The sequence below is a fragment of the Pelophylax lessonae genome (assembly GCF_965119305.1).
Source record: "Pelophylax lessonae genome assembly, chromosome: 5".
Taxonomy (NCBI): Eukaryota; Metazoa; Chordata; class Amphibia; order Anura; family Ranidae; genus Pelophylax; species Pelophylax lessonae.
This window is the reverse complement of record NC_138772.1, coordinates 147,466,711-147,482,190: the sequence shown is the minus strand read 5'-3', so window position 1 is coordinate 147,482,190 and position 15,480 is coordinate 147,466,711. Positions and strand designations below refer to the sequence as shown.

Here is a 15,480-nt window from a genome sequence, read left to right as displayed (position 1 = left end):
GAAGCTCAATCATTTTTTTTTTTCATGGATTATGGCAGGTGAAGGTCTGCCTCACCTGCCTCGTCTGACTGCATGTCCCTGTTAGAGACTCCCCATTACAAATACTGTATATTGTAATATTTTTTAGGGCTGGTATTTTTACTTTATTTTAATGGTTTCCTGTATTTTCCATAGTATTGCAGATACTTTGAATGTTCCTGCTGATCACACTTTTGGTATTCTTCTTCGCCCTGAAAAATATGGTAATATGTTTGTATTTTTTGGATATATTTCTGAATTATATATTTTTAAATTATGTTTTTCCAGAGCAATCAGTTAAATAGAGTGATCCAAATCCAAAGTCCTGGAACTTTAGACAGAATATAAAAATGAGATGCTTATTACTAGTTATCTAATTATATATCATAGTTGTTCAAACAAACCTAAATAGCCACAAAAACAGATACACATATTAAGCTTAAAGGTTTATTGTCACATCAGCCTAAAAATGAGATACACATTTTTCATATTTACATTTACAGCCCACAGCTGCAGCGGCTGTTCAAATGCTGGTTTTCCAGCAGGGGCATTTGATAGAATAATCTAATGTCTATCAGGTTGAAATTCGGCCGGTTCAGCAGGAATTTCAATACATGTGTTATCAGCTTCACTGTATTTATATAGTTGCATGAAGATTCAGGTAGAGAGAGACAGTTAGAAGTCAAACAGCTTTTGTTGCAGTTTCTCTTCAGAAAACCTATAAAACTTTGTGACACTTGTATAATAGGCGCACTTTGTTTGTAATCTATTTCTTTGTAAAATACAGAATTTACATAACTAGTAAAAAAATGAATTATGTAATAGTTTAACCACTTCAGCTCTGGAAGATTTACCCCCCTTCATGACCAATTACCCAAATAAAATTGATGTCCTTTAGAGCTTTCTTTTAGTAATATTTGGTCACCTATGCCTTTACTTTTTGCGCTATAAACAAAAAAAAACAGACAATAAAAAAAAAAAAAAAAACAATATTTATACTTTCTGCAATAAAACATATCCAAAATAAAAGTGTAAAAAATCGAATTTCTTCATTAACTCAGGCCAATATGTATTTGGCTACATGTTTTTGGTAAAAAAAAAAAAATCCCAATAAGTGTATATTGATTGTTTTAAAAGTTATAGCATCTACAAACTATGAAATACTGTATATTTCTGGAATTTTTTTATATATTTATTTTTTTAACTAGTAATGGTGGTGATCTTTTCTGACTTAAAGCGGGACTGCAATATTACGGGAGACTTTCTGACACTAATTGACACTTTTGGTAAAAGTTTGCACTGTCACTGTACTAGTGACACTGGCTGGGAAGGGGCTAATGTCAGGGTGGGAGGTGCTTTTACCAGGGGAAGGCATGGATCAAGGACCCCGCATTGCAGGAACACAGGATCCATGCCTTCCCTACTGACATAATGGTAATCTGCCTTGTTTACATAGGCAGACTGCCATTCCTGTGTACCAAACGATTGGAGGGTGCCGACAGACATGGTGTCTGCGGTACCTGCTGATTGGCTCCTGCTGTGCATATTCACAATGGGAGTGAGCTGCCAGCGGTGCGCATTCGTGCCTTCTACCCAGAAGTGCAGGATTACGTGTATATAACTAAAACTGCTATAGGGTGGTCGGCAAGTGGTTATCACACTGTATACATTTAACCACTTTCTGACCGCCTGCCGCAGTTATACTGCTGCAGGCAGCCGCTCCTGCGCAAACTGTCGTAGGTATACGTTGGTCACGTGCAGGGAGCTAGGGGGCGAGCGCGCGCCGCCGGCGGCACGCTTCCGCCCCTGCTCGTCAGCGGGGAAGCCGATGCACAGGGAAGATGGCACAGATTGCCGCCTGACACCCGCGATCGTTCCCCGCTGAGAGAGAAGAACGGTCAGCTGTTGTATACACAGCTGACCGTTCTTCTCCCTGGAATGATCATAGAGCCCCTGTGATCCTTCCATATAGGATCACAGGTCTCTATGATCATTTCACAAGCTACGCCCCCCCACAGTTAGAAACGCACCCCTAGGTACACTTTTAACCCCTTGATCACCCACACTGTTAACCCCTTTCCTGCCAGTGTCATTATTACAGTAACAGTGCATATTTTTAGCACTGATTACTGTAGTAATGTCACCGGTACCCCCAAAAGTGTCAAAAATGTCAGTCAGGGGTCCGATCTGTCCGCCGCAACATCGCAAGCCTGAAAAAAATCGCAGATCGCTGCCATTACTAGTAAAAAATAATACAATAAAAATGACATGAATCTTTGCCGTAGTTAGTAGACGCAATAACTTTTGCGCAAACCAATCAAAATACGTTTATTGCGATTTTTTTACCAAAAATATGTAGCAGAAAACAAATTGGCCTAAAATGTTAAAAACTTTAGATTTTTAAATTTTTTTTGGGGAATGTTATATAGCAGAATGTGAAAAATATTGTTTTTTTTTTTCAGAATTGTCGCTCTTTTTTGTTTATAGCGCAAAAAATAAAAATTGCACAGGTGATCAAATACCACCAAAAGAAAGCTCTATAAGGCCTCTTTCACACGGCCACTCCGCTGTTTTTGTCCGCTGCGGGACTTTTTTTTTTTTTTTTTCACGGAGCGGATGACAGTTGTGTCATCCGCTCCGTAAGTCCGCATATCATCCCATCCGTTTGCGGATGATATGCGGACATAATGTAAGTCTATGGGCATTGCCCATTTTCCTTCCTTTTCATTTTTTGAACGGAGGAAAAATAGGGTTCTGTTCCGTTCCAAAGGAACAGAACTGAAAGGAAGAAAATCGGATGTCAGCGGATGGTATTCCGCTGACATCCGCAATGCCATTGACTTACATTATGTCCGCAAATCATCCGCAAAAAAATAGGATGATTTGCGGACATACGGAGCGCCCGTGTGAAAGGGCCCTTAGTGGAAAAAAAGGGCATTAATTTTAGTTAGGTACAGCCTCACACAACCATGCAATTGTCTGTTAAAATAATACAGTGCCGAATCGCAAAATATGGCCTGGTCATTAAGGGGGCAAATCCTTCTGGTCCAGAAGTGGTTAAAACACATTTGAACTAAAACCATTATAGCTTCCTTTAAATGCCACTTAGTTCAGTAGAGCGGCAACCATGTAAATAAACCTGTATCATTTGATATTGCCAAATGTGTGCAGAATATTTATAGACTTTAAAAGTTACTGCAATAAAACATAAATGTGCTTAATAATTACAAATAAAACCCTTTTTTTTTTTTCACCACCAGGAGTGGGGGATATTCTTCACAATAGGGCACCCAAAGACTTCTTGCGTGGCAAGGACAGGCAGAGAGCCATCCTGGCAACTGTTCAGCAACATTTGAAGAGAGCAAACTATCATCACTTTGGCTCATTACTGGAAGCTTTTAGGCATTATGACAAGGTTGGCTGCTGCCTTAACTGTAATGCATCCATCATTCATTGCTTGTATTCTTAAGATAATATCACAGCTTTTTCACTGTCAATTTTAATTATACATTATTAAGATCATTAATTGCAAAAGCAATGAACAGTATGATTAAACTTTCAGTAGAAAGCATAAAATAATATTTAATAATAATAAACCGCTAATGAGAATAAGGGAAGATTCTGCTAAATTTCCAGAGAATAAAAAAGGAAGGTGTTTGCTGTAACTCAAAGGAGGATAAGGGAAAGGTCATTATACACGTTCTCTTCTGCCTATTTTTTTTAATTTATAGAGTCAAAGGAGAACTCCATTTAGATATAATTCCATATTATCAGTTTGCAATGCTTTTTAGAAGTACAGTATGCACCTCAAATATTTTAGTGTTAAATCCTTAAATTAAATTGTGTTTAATTGGGATTTTTAACATTTTATTTAGGCACATAATATTTGTCATTGCCAAAGCTAATTTAAAAAGCTGATATGTTAATTGCATAACTATGCAGCTTCAAGTATTTCATAGACTCCAAGACTTTTGAGGCTAAGGGTCTACCAGAAATGCACATTTGGGTTCTGCAGTTTTTGCCCATTCTACTTGGCATGATGCCATTATGCTATGGTGAATAGCACAGTATTCATTCATATATCTGTCTAGAACGTGTACTTGAATTTGGCCCACTTTTAGAATGCACCTGAAACACTTTCACAAAACCTGTCTACGCCAGTTTCTCTCGTTGTATGGAAAAAGAGAGTTGGTCTTTATTATCTCCACTTTGGTAAGGTACAAACTGTCAGTATTTTATTTTGATTTCGACGCATTCATTGCACCTCAGTGTAAAAGTGTTGCATTTTAGAACTATGTGAATTTGTTGCAGAAGTCGCTGTCAAAGCCAAAAGTGTTGCAAATACATTAACAAGAGGGATTAACGCAAGAGAAAGTGGGGCAGCAGCCTAATTAAACTCTCCTGCACCGGATTACATGGTACAAATGTATCATGCGATCTGGTTGCAGTTCCTTTTTCAAAGGAGTGCATGCATTACTTTCGGTGCAGTCCAGTGCGATTTGGTCCATTCGCGATGAATGGGTTTAAATCGCATGTGCAGCATGCTCCTGTGTGATTCCTAGTGTGAATTGGCCCTAAATGTTAATTTATTTTCCTGCAAAACCATGAGCATTTATTATTTTTTTAATGGTGAACTTAGCCTTTAAGGATGCCCTAGTTTCCTGCCAAAAGCATGCTGGTTGGTTAGATGATTTCCTCACAAAATCAACTTTGGTATGGTACGAACATTACATAGTGACCTCCTTTGTGAACAAGAGCTGGTGTGGATAAGTTCTGTAAAGTAATGTGTATTATGTTGGCACTATAGAAATATGGAAAATAGATAACTGATGCCACTTAACTACAAGTAAAATGGAGACTTTTTATATAGTGCCAAACGACATATTTTCACAATGACAGCTTCACTTTCGTCCCTGTTAAAGGAGTTGTAAAGTCAGAAGGTTTTTTTTTTTATCTTAATGCATTCTATGCATTAGGATCAAAAGCCTTCTGTGTGCAGCAGCCCCCTCACCCCCCTAATACTTACCTGAGCCCCCATCTTTCTCCAGCGAAGTCAACAAATGTCTCGGGCATCTGAGACTCTTCCTTCTGATTGGCTGAGACACAGAGACAGCCGCTGCTGTCAGTCAAATTCAGTCAGCCAATCAGGAAAGAGAGGGGCGGGGCCAGGCCGCAGCTTCGTGTCTGAATGGACACAGGGAGCTGTGACTCGGCTCGGGTACCCCCATAGCAAGCTGCTTGCTGTGGGGGCACTCGACAGGAGGGAGGGGCCAGGAGCACAGAGGAGGGGCATGAGAAGAGGAGCATCCAGGCTACTCTGTGCAAATCCACTGCACGTAGGAGGTAAGTATAACATGTTTATTATTTTTATTGAAAAAAAACTAGACTTTGCAATCACTTTAATTCATGTTGATCTTACTGCAGAGCTACAATGTTCAGCATCTTTTCTCTGATCACATACACATACTGACTTCTCAGATGAGAGAGCTGGTATCTTCTGTATATATGGGGGAACACTTCTTCAAGCCAGTTCTTGAGGTTTGTCATCAAAGGGGAATCTGCTTTATCCCTCTATCCTGATATAGTTACTAGCTGAAAAGGGGTGCTGCAATGTATACAGCTGATATTGTATTTTTATTCTACATTCATATGTAAAATGTAGTGAATTGGCTGATTGAGGAGCTGGGGGGGGGGGGGGGGGGGTGGGTAATCCAATAAATATTTTCTGTTAAAAACAAAACCATGATTTCTCTCTTAGAATGGTGACGGAAAAATTGATAAGGAAGAGTTAAAAGATGCTTGTGTGACATTTGGCATAAATCTAGACTCTAATGTCCTGGACTTACTTGTTGAATATTGTGATGAAGACAAAGATGGTTTGATCAACTTTGTAGAGTTTGCCAATTTTTTAACCTGGAAAGATAAAATGTCCATCGGGAAAATGGAAGAAAAAAAACTAACAGAAGGTAAGAAGAGTTGACTGATAATGCTTATTTAAAACTATAATTATCATTGATCAGTTGTGATCATTGATCAAAAGAATTTATATGTGTTAAAATCACAGATGCTGGCCTCCCACTGCCATAAGACACAATAATTTGTTCCTTAGATTTTCTCTTCTTGCTATACTTTTTATCTCAGTAGCTGGCATTTTTTTTTTTTTTTAATGATATGCTTGCATTATGTGCTTCCATCTATTCTAAAGAGGAAGTGCAGGACTAATAAAAAACAAACAAACACACATACACATCTATATGGCTGCAGCATCAGTCTGATGCTAAAGGTGTCCCCTGCCGGGTTTTTAAGCTCCAAAAACGCTAAAAAAAAAAAAACATTCCAAAACGCCCAACAAGTAAAACCCCATTCATTTGAATGGCCCCTGTTCACATCTGAGCGTTTTAACGCCTGAAGCAAAACGCCCAACGCTAAAAAAAGTACAGGAGCTTCTTTTTGGGCTGATTACCAGCGTTTTTGTTAGATGTCAATGCCTGCCTCCAAAAACGCCTGAAAAACGCGGTAAAAATCACTGTAAAAATCGCTGTAAAATCGTGGTAAAAAAACACGCGAAAATGCTACGCTCAAGTGTGAATGCAGCCTTAGCCTGGGAAGCTCAAGGTCTTCAAGTGCTCACTGGTGTGCCTGGCTGGGGAGTGGAGGTGGCTGACTCAGGCTCTCAGTGGAGTGCTTGGAGGCAGATAAAGCTGCTGGTCAGGCATCTGGGTTGATCCCGACATTGTTGTTGGGATCCTTGCAGAGCCTGAACTGGCTCTGTCAGCTGACAGCAGGCTTTAGCACAAATAAATGCACTCCTGTGACCCAGAAGAGAAGTGTGTCCAAAGAAACTTTGGACATACTTCTCTTTTGACTTTGTCTCTGTTTTAATTATTTTGTTGTGTTTGTTTCATATGGTTGTATCATGCAGAGATTTCTTTGTGTTTTGCTGCATTTAGGTTTATCAATTGGTATGTAGTTCCAGACAGTGTTCACAAACTTTTATTAGGAGCAATAAAACATACTTAACACCCACCCCTAGATGTGTTGGCTGCATTTGTTTTCTTTTTTCATTCATTTTCTTTATTTTCCTGTATTTTTGGGAAATGGCAAGAGGTATTTTCTGTACTTCAATTTTCTTAGCCTGAAAGGTACCATCTCAACATACCACATTTTTTGTTTTTAAGGGGCCTTTCATACGGGTGTTCTGTCTGTCCATTTTTCATCCATCCATTGACAGATGAAAAATGGGGAAATGGATGTAAATGGATGATCATTCGTATACATCTGTCTCCGTTCAGGAAACAGACCTAAATAGATGCAAGCGGACAAATGGTTTGTTTTTTCATCTGTTTTTACATTGGTTGTTTGGAGGCGGCACGTACCAGTGTCCTAACAACCAGTGACTTATCACTTCTGTCAGCAGCAGGGATGAGTCATTGGTTGTTAAGGAGCCAGCACCTGCTGGTGTACTAACAACCATGACTCATCCCTGCTGTCAGCAGGGAATTCTGGGAGAAGCACAGCTGTCATTCTGCCCTGCTGCTAAATTAAACAAAGAGGGTGGGGTCACCAGGTGACTCCACCCCTGATGGCATTATTGCTTGTATATGACGTAATAAATGGGTCATCCGATAGCGTTACTGGATGACCCTACCTCTTTGTTTTTTATGTTTACCCAATACTCATTTACTTGGGGGTGGTGTGAGGTTCCCCCCAATTCATACCAAATTCAAAGAAATTGAGGTGGAACCTCACGCTTATTTTAAAAATGTTTTTAGCTCTTTCTTTTACATTCTGCTGTCATTGGTGACCAATGCATTGCTGTCCATTTTTCATCTGTTAACGGACAGACTGAACACTTGTGTGAAAGGATCTGAACATTTATGTCTGGGTGCTCTTTGTTTGTTCTTCATAGTCTGACAACTAATTCTGTCACCTCTAACATCCTTATTATTTTAAGGCCAGGTGTGTACAGAACACAGAGAATAAGTTTAAAATTTCCTAGAAACTCTCTCATTTTTCCTATATTCTGTCCATACGCTGCTTGAATTTCGGACAGTTTCTGCTGGCTCGGCCAAAATATAGAGCAGTGTATGGCCCTGCCAGCACTGCTCTATTCGACAAAAGTTGTTTTTTCACTCAACATTTGTGTAAAGGTGGCCATACATGGTCCATACATTCTGAACCAGCCGCATTTCGATCCATGTGTGGCCACTGCATTTGAACAAAAGTCAATCTATCGACTGACATCTGTTCAGCCACCCTGCCAAATTTTAGCGGCTTGATCAGCACATACAGCCAATGACTGCAGCAATGATCTGTGTATTCTGATAGAGGGGGAGGATTCCCCCATCCACCTCAGATGTGTGGGAATTGGTTCAGGTCTTTTCATTCAGCCCACTGACTAAACAAAAAAAATGGAGCCATGTATGGCCAGCCTTAGGAGTCTGTTAGAATGTTATCAGCAGGCACTGTTTGGAAATTCTGACAAGCAGCACTATGGTATATAAGAGTTTGTTTACACCAGAACACAGTGCAGGAAACCGACATTCAGCCCGCGTTCCTCTTAGGACAGTTAAAATGCACTGGCTGTGTGATCTGTTGTGGTTGTCAATGTATTCCTAAAAACACCCCAAACACAGATTGCAAATGCAATGCCTTTTCCAGCACTGGATCGCTGTACATTTTTGAAAAGTAGTGCATGCACTAGTTTTGGTGTGATCCAGTGCATGAGTCACATTGGGGGAGATTTACTAAAACCCAAGCACTCAGAATCGGGTGCAGATGTGCATGGTAGCCAAAAAGCTCTAAGTTCAGCTTGATTAATTAAGCTTTGGCAATAAAACCTGAAAGCTAATTGGTTTCTATGCAGAGCTGCACTAGATTTTGTAGACACCAGTCACATTGGAATCACACAGAATCACAGTGAAATGGCCACTTGTTAACACATAGGTCATTTAGGTTTGGCTGTTTTCTTAAAACAACATTACTTGGCATTTGGCTACATATATATTATATGAATGTGTTATATGAGTTAAGCACATTCATTTTTGGAAAAATCTGCTTTCCCTTCAGAATGCCTGTTGAAACCTGAAGAAATTGTTTTGAAAGAAGAAGGGGGATCTGAAAAGACAACGAAAATGCTAACAAAAGGAAACCAGACTCCAGACATTTATAAAACATCTTCTTCTAGAATTGGTGCATCTCTGGCTCTTCCAAGTTCTATTTGTAAGTGGAATATCATGTACTGATACTGTGTTTTTATTTTCTACAGTTAGATTAAAAAAATGTATATAAAGAGACTGATTTACCAAAAGAAGTCGGGAATCTTCCTACAATAAAATGTAAAAAAAAATCGCCCTTTTCCCACCACCTCTCAATAAAAGTGAATGAATTTAAAGTAATTAAACAAAGCAAATTGTGACTAGAAACTATTGAAAAGTTGCACCCAAAATTAGTCCGAACACAAGAGACTTACATTACCAATAAATGAAGAAAGTTGGTGCCCTAATCACATAACAAACTTATTTTTACAACCCTAAAGTGTTTATACGAATAATACAAATTCTGGTGAATGTATCAATTCGATATCGATCTTTAACCACTTAACCACTTAAGCCCCGTAAGATTTTACCCCCTTCCTGACCAGGTCCTATTTTGCGATTCGACACTGCGTGACTTTAACGGACAATTGCGCGGACGTGCGACGCTGTACCTAAACTAATTTGACATACTTTTTTCCCACAAACAGAGCTTTCTTTAGGTGGTATTTGATAAACCTGTACGATTTTTTGATCATGCGCTATAAACAAAAAAAAGGGCGTAAATTTTGAAAAATTTTTCACATTTTTTATATGAAATTCCCCCCCAAAAATGTAAAAATCAAAATTTTTTAACATTTTTAGCCAATTTGTTTTCTGCTACATATGTTTGGTAAAAACAATCGCAATATGCATATTTTAATTGGTCTGCGCAAAAGTTATTGCGTTTACTAACTACGGGAAAGATTTTTGGAATTTTTGTTGTTTTTTTTTTAACAAGTAATGGTGGCGATCTGTGATTTTTTTTTGCGGGACTGCGACATTGCGGGGACAGATCGAACCCTTGACTGACATTTTTGACACTTTTGGGGGTACCAGTGACATTATTACGGAAATCAGTGCTATACATATGCACTGTTACTGTAAAAATGACACTGGCAGGGAAGGAGTTAACTTTATTGGAGAAGGAGGGGTTAAGTGTGCCCCTAGGGGTGTGTTGAAAAGGCGGCTTTGTTTACATTAGCCGTCTGCCTTTCTCCCTCTGTAACTGACGATCGCGAGTGACCGGCGGACATCGAGTCCGCCGGTCACTCGTGCGGAGGTGTCCGTGAACGAGCGGGGGCGGGAGCGCGCCTCTGGCGGCGCGCGCTTGCCCCCTATTGGCTCACAGGAGAGTGACGTACCGGTAAGTCACTTTGCCTGCACGGGGCTGACCGCCTCAGTATATGTACTTGCGGCTGTCGCCAAGTGTTTAAGGACCGTCATGTTTTACCCCCTTTATGACCAGGCCATTTTTTGCATTGCTTAAACTGACAATTGCGCGGACGTGTGGTGCTGTACCCAAAAAAATAAATTGATATTCTTTTTTCCCTACAACTAGAGCTTTCTTTTGGTGGTATTTGATCACCTCTGCATTTTTTTTTTTTTGCAGTTTTCTGTGACTTTAAATAGTTTTTTTGGATCAAGCTGATCCAAACTTCCCGTCTCAAACCCGGAACAATGCAGAGTTGGTTTGAGCAGTGCTCAGCTATTCATAGGCAGCTTTGTATTTCGTGATTGGCTGAGCTGTATAGCGTGATGTCATTAGTCCACTTCTCCACCTCAGCCAATCGGATCACAGAATAGAAAGCTGCCTGTAATTGGCTGAGCGCTGCTCAGACTGATTCTATTTTGTTCCGGGTGTAAGACGGGAAGTCTCTGTTTCACAGCAAGAACCAAGCACTGTGTACTGTATGTAGCTGTAGCTACATGCAGTACATACAGTGCTAAGAGACAGTACAACACATAGTGAAGGAAAAGGTATTTTTGGACCAGTTTGGTCTAAACAAACTATTTAAAGTCACAGAAGACCTGAAGATCAGCTTTAACCACTTGCCGACCGCCGCACGACTATCTACGTCGGCGGTCAGCCCCTCACAGGCAAAGTGACGTAGGGCTACGTCGCTTGCTTGTGAGGGTCTAGGGAGCGAGCGCGTGTGACCGGCGGACCCGATGTCCGCCGGCCACTCTGCGATCGGCGGGGGAGAGGGAGAAAGTCAGGTGGCTTGAGTAAACAAGCCACCTGTCATTCTCCTCGGTGTAAAAACACTGATCACACGGATCTACTATGTAGATCCGTTGATCAGTGTCCTTACAGCTCAAGCCACAGCCAATCACAGTAGAAAGCACGCCCCTAGGGACACACACAGCCCCTCCCTCTCAAATAAAGTTAACCCCTTCACTACCAGTGTATTTTTACAGTAACAGTGCATATGTATAGCACTGATTACTGCAGTAATGTCACTGGTAACCCCAAAAGTGTCAAAAATGTCAGTCAAGGGTCTGATCTGTCCGCCGCAATGTCGCAGTACCGCAAAAGAAATCGCAGATCGCCGCCATTACGCGTTAAAAAAAAAAACAACAAAAATGACAAAAATCTTTCCCTTTGTTAGTAAACGCGATAACTTTTACGCAAACCAATCAAAATACGCTTTTTGCGATTTTTTTTTACCAAACATAGGTAGCATAAAACAAATTGGCCGAAAATGTTAAAAAATTTTGATTTTTACATTTTTTTTGGGGGGAATTTCATATAAAAAAAAGTGAAAATATTGCTATTTTTGCAAAATGTACGCTCATTTTTTGTTTATAGCGCATGATCAAAAAATCGCACAGGTGATCAAATACCACCAAAAGAAAGCTCTGTTTGTGGGGAAAAAAAGGACGCCGAATCACAAAATACCCTTTGGTCAGGAAGGGGGTAAAATCTTCCGGGGCTTAAGTGGTTAAAGTGGCATTAAACCCAAAAACACCAATATAATATATTATATTACAGCTTACCAACCACTATATGCTGCATTTGTTTTCTATTTTGGGCTTGCTTCCTTTATTCCAGCTGGTGGTTCAGCCAGTAACACACTTCAGGGTTTATTTACTAAAGCTGCAGAGTGCAAAATCAGGCTTACTTCAGCATAGAAACCAATCAGCTTCCAGGTTGTATTGCCAAAGCTTAATGGAACAGGCTGAGGTTAGAAGGTAATTCATTTCTATGCAGAAATGAGCCTGATTTTGCCCTCTCGTCCTTTAGTAAATAAACGACTTCTTGTCTTAGGGTGTCCTCATTCTGGATGAAGTAGTAAAGCAAGAACCTTTGTACAGAAGCATTGTCAACTGGAGTTCAGCTTCATGTTGTTATAGTCTGGTAAAGCAAGTTGAAAAATAGCTGGTGTACTGGCTGGATCACCAGGTTAAACGAAGGCCTCATGCACACTGGACATTTTTATAACGGCTGTTGGGGGCATCTGGTGTTTTTTTATTTCTGCCTTAAATGCCTCTGCATGTTAGCCTGTGTTCATGCACACATAGGCATTTAGAGAAGGCAGGGGCATTTAGAGGCAGAAAAAAACCCCATGGCCAGGGTGTCCAGAAGCAGTGGCACTTTGGCAGAAAAAAAATGCTTGTCACCTGTAAACGCGTCTAATGCAGCTAAACACATATTAACAATAGGCATGTTTGGCACTTGAGAATTGATTCATTTTAATGGCAAGAATACATTATTATTACACCTATTTACAAGCATCAAGCATCTTTTCTGCCAAAATGCTGCTGCCAGGAGAAAAGGCGTCTAGGAGAGATAAAACATCCAATGTGCATGAGGCTTTAAGGAAAAAAACCTAAAAAGCCACCACATCTAAGAACTAGTGAATGTAAAAAAAGTGTATTTTGACGTTTAATATGGATATAAGGTATGGTAAGCAGCAATGTATTCCAATTTTGTACCTTTAAAATTATGAATGGCGAATGTGTCTGAATCTATGCTCCCTTCTGTTTATAATGACTTATATTTCAGTGGCCCTGTCCCTTATGTTTTATTTGTCTATTTTCTCTGTTCATGTAAGAGTATGCCATACCTGATAGTAGGATTTCAGTTGTTTAATACTCTGCATACAAGGTCTTGCTAAAATTACATATAGACCTTCAGGTAATCATTGCCCAGTCTAGCTACTCTTGTCTGATCACCTTATTTATAAAACATTTGTCATAAGATTGCTCAGTACATCCAATTTTTGACTCTTTTGAATCTTACATTTTAATTTAGATTATAGGACCTATGGTATTCCTACCATTCGGACAGATATTGCTCCTCCTCGGTTACGCAGGATTAGTGACAGAAACAACTATGGAGATGAATCTAATGCCTTTGGACTGCTTTGTCCATCTATCTTTACACAGAACATGGTCTATGAACGTGATATTTTTAAATCCCGTCCCAAGGAAGAGGTAAAGTACAAAGCACAAATATTTACGAATACCTTCTCACTTTGAAATTGTCATACCTGATATTTTTTGTAACATAACTATCCCCACATCCCCCCCCCCCCCCAGCATAACCTACCTTCAACCCTTCTTTATATGTATCCCATACCTAAACTTACATCCCCTATTACAAGGTCAAAATTCACTGAGTACTTGTGCTGGACACAAATACCCACATATCCATTTTGTTTAACAACGAATTGAATAGCGCACCCCTCTTCAAAATGCATACCTGTACTGGGACTTACCAGACGAATGATTGGTTATGTTTTAGCGGGATCCTTATGTGCCTACTACTGGTCTTTCCTAATATAACCATTACACCCGCAGGCAATTGTCTTTCTAGACTACATGTGACAAAATGTCTCAATTTGTTTTGTTATTCGAATGTTACTCATATGTTGTACCTTCATGTTGTTGTACACGCAATGTTTGTAAACCTTGTATCCTTTTCTTACATTAAAAATAAACTTGTTTGGAAAAACAAGTACAAACCAAGGAAGAAAAACGTATTTAGATATAGAGATATAGTGGTCAACCAAACCTAGCCAAGTATTCCAATCAAAATATTGTTAGCAGGGACAGGTGCTTGGAAGATATGGGTTTGATTGCTTGGTTATATACCCAGATACAATGGCACAATATGAAATTAGAAGCAGCATGAACTAAATTTTGAATACCATTGTTACTCTTGATATGAAAGAACTGAAAGTTAGATGGTGGGGCCACAAAGGGAACATTTGCTTCATTGCAACTACCTGTATGAACAATTCCGATGATTCATAAGAAAGAGAAAAAAACTAGAGGCCAAAAATGCTTCTGAATGTATGAAGTTCCTATCATTTTACACAGTTTTTTCCAACATATTGGAAAAAAGCATGTGGCAGGATTCCTTTTGTTTCCTTTTTGAGGAGCTGAGGTAATGCACTTCTTCTTTCTGCCCATGCTCCATATCTATGCATTGAAGCTGAATTACTAAATAAGAGAATGTACAGTTTAGAGAGTAATATTAGATTATACTATTCGCTTTAAATACCCAATCTGGTGCAAGGGAAATAAAAATAAAAAAAAATAAAAAATGATTTTGGCTTGCACATTATTGGATAATTGTAGTGAATACAGCTACATCTTATTCACTAAGCTAAGTTAACATACACTTTGCAGTGTGAAATTCTGTATTCTTTTATCCTTGTTACTGGAGAAAATGCGGCAAGTCCGAACACTAGCAATAGGCATATGTTTCACTACACACTACTATACAGTATATTGTTTTGGTTAGGATATCTCTCTATCTAGATTATTAAGGTTATGATGTTATTTTACTTTGAAAAGGTTAGCGCCTGAGTTCAGCCTAGGTATAGGCCAAGAATAAATGGAAATTGTAGCTATCTGAATTATTCTTTTTTTTTTCCAGATTGCACAGATACTACGCAACATAGGTGTTCATATTCCAGATAAACACTTTGAAACACTATGGGATGTGGCTACAAAGATACATCCAAAAGGAGAAGTGTCCATTGAGACAATACGGAGTGTTCTAGATGATATGCACACAAACCCCATTTTACTTTCCTAAATTTCAATCTATCATCCAGATGGTAATATGCTAAAATAAACAGGCTACCTTTATTTTTTCGTATGCTTTATGTGAAAATATGAATATTTTCAGTGAGACTTTATAAGTTTTATAATCATTGTAATAAACTGTAATTTAACAATACTTCAAATAAATATATAACATAGGAAAATATTTGCTGAGCCTGTTAATATTAAGCTGACATATTTTTTCTGGTGAGGTCCATCTGGGATGATGAGAGTACATCCATTAGGGCACCGTGTTGGTGGATGCGGGATCAGTGGACATTGTCTTTCTGAGCATTGTGGAGATTATTTTTATTCTAAAAGAGGATTT

General features: G+C 39.2%; 1 protein-coding gene across 1 annotated transcript in view; it reads left to right on the top strand.

Annotated features, from left to right (window-relative positions):
• Positions 1-15,272, top strand: part of EFHB (EF-hand domain family member B) — a 96,990-nt gene extending 81,718 nt beyond the window's left edge. Inside the window, exons 8-13 of the mRNA XM_082259785.1 lie at positions 175-242; positions 3,279-3,433; positions 5,777-5,984; positions 9,088-9,240; positions 13,351-13,532; positions 14,983-15,272. Coding sequence (XP_082115911.1) covers positions 175-242; positions 3,279-3,433; positions 5,777-5,984; positions 9,088-9,240; positions 13,351-13,532; positions 14,983-15,144 — 928 coding nt within the window. The 3' untranslated portion in view covers positions 15,145-15,272. The remainder of the gene's footprint in view (positions 1-174; positions 243-3,278; positions 3,434-5,776; positions 5,985-9,087; positions 9,241-13,350; positions 13,533-14,982) is intronic.
• Positions 15,273-15,480: the final 208 nt, after the last annotated feature.